Below are 5426 nucleotides of genomic sequence, written 5' to 3' on the forward strand. Positions count from 1 at the left end.
CCTCTGTTGGGTGATACATGATTTCACCAACATCACTTAAGTATGTGATTGCAACATCAATCGTTTTATCATCTAAAATTCCACATCTCTTTGCCATTGATTTAACCTTCATAAAATTATAAAATATAGATTAGTGAAATGAATTATTCTATTTCTAGCTTTAAGTAATATTTTTAGTGGTGACACCCTACATTAGAATTTTTATGTCAGTAGTGACACCATCATTTTCATTTCCACATAGTTTTCATATACGTTTTGTTGGTAATGTGAAACGGCATAGTTATTAAAAGTAATTTTGGTGGCTATTGTTAAACTATGGTGGCCATCTTGATATGAAGTCAACTATTGGAATTACGAAGGTACATGTTTAGGATTAAGTTAATTCTGGTTGCCATTTTAGATTTTGGTGACCATCTTAGATTTTCAACCAAATTGTGGGTGGTGCTCAGTTAATCTTGAAATGTTTATATCCCAGATGACAAATCAACTAAAAATTATTGACAATTGAAACCCAATAAGCTGAATTTCTCTGATAATTGAATTTTTGTGACCATTTTAGATGTGGATGAATAAGGGTGTCCCAAGGAAGAGTGTCTACTGTACACCTAAAACATGACATTAGGATTACATACCTGCACCAAAGGGAGAGTAACATTTTCTTCACTTAATTTCTGAATCGCAATCAACAAATCTAACCACTTGAGTGGGATAGGTCTCTTCATCTTCTCCTTCGTTTCAAGAATAACTTTCTTAAGTTGAAGAACATTCATATCTGAAAAGAAGAAGAGGTTGTTCTCGACAGCAAAATATTCCTTATAGACATGGGTCTTGAACACTTGCTTTTCGATTGCTTTGCGAATTTTGTCCAATTTCTCCTCAACCTACGAAAAGAACCAATATAATTATCACAAAATATTATTACTGTAATATATAGTGCAAAACTGATCAAATTTAGATCATTTTTCTTAATTTATTTATGATTGCCAATGTAAGGGTCTCTGCATACAACAAAGGAATGGTTTAAAAAAAAAATCTTTAGTGGTATGTTAATTGTTGAAAAAAAAAATTTTCTCACTTTAACTTTCAACTTAAAGCTAATAATTATTTATATAATCAGCTGCTATGCACATTATTTTGGCAAAATTTCATCTGACTGGCTGATTCAGTGATCAACATAACTGAATAAAGGCCGGGCACTCACTGTAGGTCGTCGGCCAACATGATTCTATGGAGAATGTAATTCACCATGACGCACGTGTAATGGACCCCTTTTATTGATGATCTACCAAGGCAATTCAACAAAAGGACGCATATCTCCGCTCTCAAACATAGCGCGTACGTACAGTCCTTTGATCTTTATCGGGCATCGACAATCCGATACTAGTTGCGAATACAGCCGTCAATTATTAGTCTATGCGTGCCATACGTTTTGAGGTGTTACTTACTATTTCATAATTTTGTGTACTTCGTATTAATGTCTGTTACATCTGATTTCTTTTGACCACAAGCTTTTTAAGTGCTTCTATAAACTACAATTTGATTTGTGAAAATTGACTAACAACATATAAAGTTAAACTTTATAAAATTTCATGTTCTTACATAACATTAAACTGTCATTTTGACAATGTTGTGCACAAAAGTGCACAAAATGAGCATTTGAGTAGATACAGAAAATTTATTAATTTTTTCTGCGAAGTGAGTCTCATGAACCACCGGACACCACCTCATCCCTAAAATTAATGTTGAAATAACGAATATAATTTAGTCTAATGTTAATGCAAACATTCATTAAACCGCTGCAACCACCGCACGAAGCATGATTATCATGGCAGCTGACGCGCGTGGGTAATGCGTCACACGCTGATGATTAATTATGGTTTGGTTGCTATGGTTTTTGTGACGATGTAGAATGTCGATGCTAGAGTTATATCCTTTGATGTCCCGAGATATGCGTCCATTTGTTGAATTGTCTGGGATCTACTCAGGCTGCGACCGACAATCAGAAGGCGGCGCCGAGTCGTCTAGTGCTAGCAGGGATCAGAGTAGGATTTGTCGGCTGACAGTAGTATGACACAATGAGTGCCCAGCTTCAGACACATGTTCAAACAAATATCTATAATATTGTTTACCTCAATTTTACTCAGTGATTTGCAATGGGTACCAACAATGATGAATACTGGGAAGTTTATCAGAGGATCAGTATAAAAAACTTTGTCTTTTGTGTATGTGTAAGCTGATCGGATCCAGTACAATAAATACTCTAGATTTGTCATGTAGTATACATGTTCATTCTGCAAAAAAAAAAAAAAAAGAAGAAAATTAACAAGTAAATTAATTACCAGGGACAACTGCACTACTTCAGGATATCTGAAGAGATGTGGTAGAGGTGAAAGGTCATGAAAGGAAGTCTATGCAGTCACATACTACTGCACTATATATATTTTTTTATAACAGAGTTCTTCTTTCAATTATATACAGTACACAATACATTTTAATGATTAATCATTCGTATAACGACTTGCATTAAAATTGAAATGGCTGTCACTTAGATTAATTACAATATATTCATAATCAACAGAACCCTCTCCTTAACAAAAATTAAAGGTAGAGAACCCCTGAGGTAGACTATGGTGAATGTATTATTATTAATTATTCATTAAAAATATTCAATATAATTCAGAAAATGCTTACTCCAGATGAATCTAAAACTTTTGCCAATTCGTCAAGTTCATAAAGCAAGTTAAACACAATCACAAAGATACTTTCAGGTGTCATGTACAACTAGAAAGATACAAATTAAAAAATAGTAATTACACAAGAAGAATAGTCTGTGAAAATGGATTTTAAGCTGAATTCATGAACTTGACAACATCCAAATATGAAAGTAATCTAACATTATTATACATAATGAGGTCATTATCATAATCCAACGATGAATACCATCATTTAATTATGATAATGTCCTCATTATCATAATCAAATGATGTTACACATGAATACCATCGTTTGGTTATGATCATTGTTGTCATTATCATAATCAAATGATTCATATGTAACAGTTGCCTGTAAGTATATGTTATGTTATAATCGCTCATTAAACATACTGCACTATAACACTTATAATTGAACAATTTAAAATACACCATTTTAAATTGTATTTATAATATTTTTTTCAAATTATTAAAATTTTATTATCGCAATACATCATCGATTCAACACTTGGTCTGCTTGTTATTGAAACAAAGCACCATACAGTAAATAACAATAATAATAAATATCTATATAGTGCCTAATGTACTTGTACTATACAAATTCATGCCTATTTACTTGTATAATGTGAATAACATTATTTCAAAAAGTTTTGTTGATTTGACAATGCATAGTCTCCGTAACGTAGTCATAAACTTCTTACATTGACCTAAGGGTGAACAAAGTGAAGATTATCTCCTACATCGTTTTACCCTTATACTATACAACATACCCTGTGAATACTATGGTAGATAAGTTGACCTCCAAAGTCCCATATCCGTAATGAGTTATCCTTTATAGATTTGCCTTTCATTACTTGCACTATCTTTTCAATCACATTTTCATCTATCCTTTGTGGCTGTGTAGTAACTATAAAGGAAAGCCTAAAATTATTTTTTATGAAATATAAAAAAAAAGGAAGGCATTCTGTAAGTTCAACAGATGTTGTCATCACCAATACTAGATTCCTCGGTACTATTAACATCAATATCACCATCCCCTGGGGTGGATTTACCCCGGCCCCTCCTCTTTTAGGTGGTAAAAAAAAAGAAAAAAGAAGAAAAAAAAGAAAGAAAAAGAAAAAAATGACAGCTCAGATGCCTTAAATGTTATTTTCAGGGCATCTAGAAGACAAAAACTTCAAATGGGCATGCTCCCCGGACCACCTAGGATGGTGTTGTCTCGTCGGCCCAACTTTTGACCCCCCCCCCCTTTTGGACATGTCTGAAAGTTCCCTAAACTAGGCCTGGCACGCCACCGTGTTTAACTTTTCTAAGCCGGGCCTTAATCGTTGCGGGGGGTCTTGCATTGACTTCCAAGCAAGAAAATGACCAATCAGCATTCTTTTCAATCACATTTTCATCTATCCTTTGTGGCTGTGTAGTAACTATAAAGGAAAGCCTAAAATTATTTTTTATGAAATATAAAAAAAAAGGAAGGCATTGTGTAAGTTCAACAGATGTTGTCATCACCAATACTAGATTCCTCGGTACTATTAACATCAATATCACCATCCCCTGGGGCGGATTTACCCCGGCCCCTCCTCTTTTAGGTGGTAAAAAAAAAGAAAAAAGAAGAAAAAAAAGAAAGAAAAAGAAAAAAATGACAGCTCAGAATGCCTCAAATGTTATTTTCAGAGCATCTAGAAGACAAAAACTTCAAATGGGCATGCTCCCCGGACCACCTAGGATGGTGTTGTCTCGTCGGCCAAACTTTTGACCCCCCCCCCCTTTTGGACATGTCTGAAAGTTCCCTATAAATGGTCCTCATATCAACACCCTGCTTCAGATCGCCCCCAAAATGGCACACTTTTTACCTTGGCCATGATATGATGAATCATTCCGAATCTTTTGAAATGCAATTATATATTATTTTTTTAGGTCTAGGAAATTCCCTTCAATTATTTCTCTCTTGGAACATAACTAACCATTCTACAGTAGAAAATTTCATTCAGGCCCGTTGATTTGGTTTTGAGATATTTATGTCTGGAATGTTAGAATTTTAAATGACACTCACTCCACCCCCCCCCCCCCCCCCCCACAATTCACTTGTAAACCAATTTAAAGTAATGCCTCTGATGCCATAATTAAATAATTAAAATTAAATTTTTATGGTAAATTAACGTCAAAAGCCTTAGATAAATCGATAAAAACGGAAAGTAAAAACAATTTTTGTTCAAAAGACGAGGTGATATTATTCACAAGGTCAAGAATAGCACGTAGAGTGGTTCTGACAGAAACCATATAGATATGTATATAGGACATTATTAATGAAAAGATATCACTTGCGGAGTTAATAAAATTATAATATCAATGTAACGCATTCTAAAACTAACAGTCAGTGATTTTGAAATAAATGATTTAACAATGCTCAATACATTAAGCTTCAGCATGAGGCTTTATTAAATGGTATCTCATCTGTTTACTTTCATCATACCTTCTATTGGCAATTGTGATGCTGATGCAGTGGCCTGTAATGAAATGATTAATCTGGTTAACATTGAAAACATTATATTATATTGAAATTATTATGAAAAACCAAGTATTAAAATAAACAAATAATTTCCTAAAATAATCTGTCATTTGATGCAAGAACACTACTATGACCGACCATCAACATTCAACATCTACTTACAAAACCAGGCATGGATCCAGCAGAGGGCCACGAGGGCTTGTTCC

The 5426-nt window shown here is 33.9% G+C and overlaps 1 protein-coding gene across 1 annotated transcript in view; it reads right to left on the minus strand.

Moving 5' to 3' along the window:
• LOC117120497 overlaps positions 1-5426 on the minus strand; it is a 16473-nt gene that overhangs the window by 8193 nt on the left and 2854 nt on the right. The window contains exons 6-12 of the mRNA XM_033265512.1: positions 5185-5218; positions 3482-3618; positions 3001-3063; positions 2692-2781; positions 2130-2291; positions 633-881; positions 32-106 (exon numbers count right to left, since the gene is read on the minus strand). Of these exons, the coding sequence (XP_033121403.1) occupies positions 32-106; positions 633-881; positions 2130-2291; positions 2692-2781; positions 3001-3063; positions 3482-3618; positions 5185-5218 (810 nt within the window). The remainder of the gene's footprint in view (positions 1-31; positions 107-632; positions 882-2129; positions 2292-2691; positions 2782-3000; positions 3064-3481; positions 3619-5184; positions 5219-5426) is intronic.

Source organism: Anneissia japonica, unplaced genomic scaffold (assembly GCF_011630105.1).
Source record: "Anneissia japonica isolate Jap-2015-1 unplaced genomic scaffold, ASM1163010v1 scaffold250_len512249_cov173, whole genome shotgun sequence".
NCBI lineage: Eukaryota > Metazoa > Echinodermata > Crinoidea > Comatulida > Comatulidae > Anneissia > Anneissia japonica.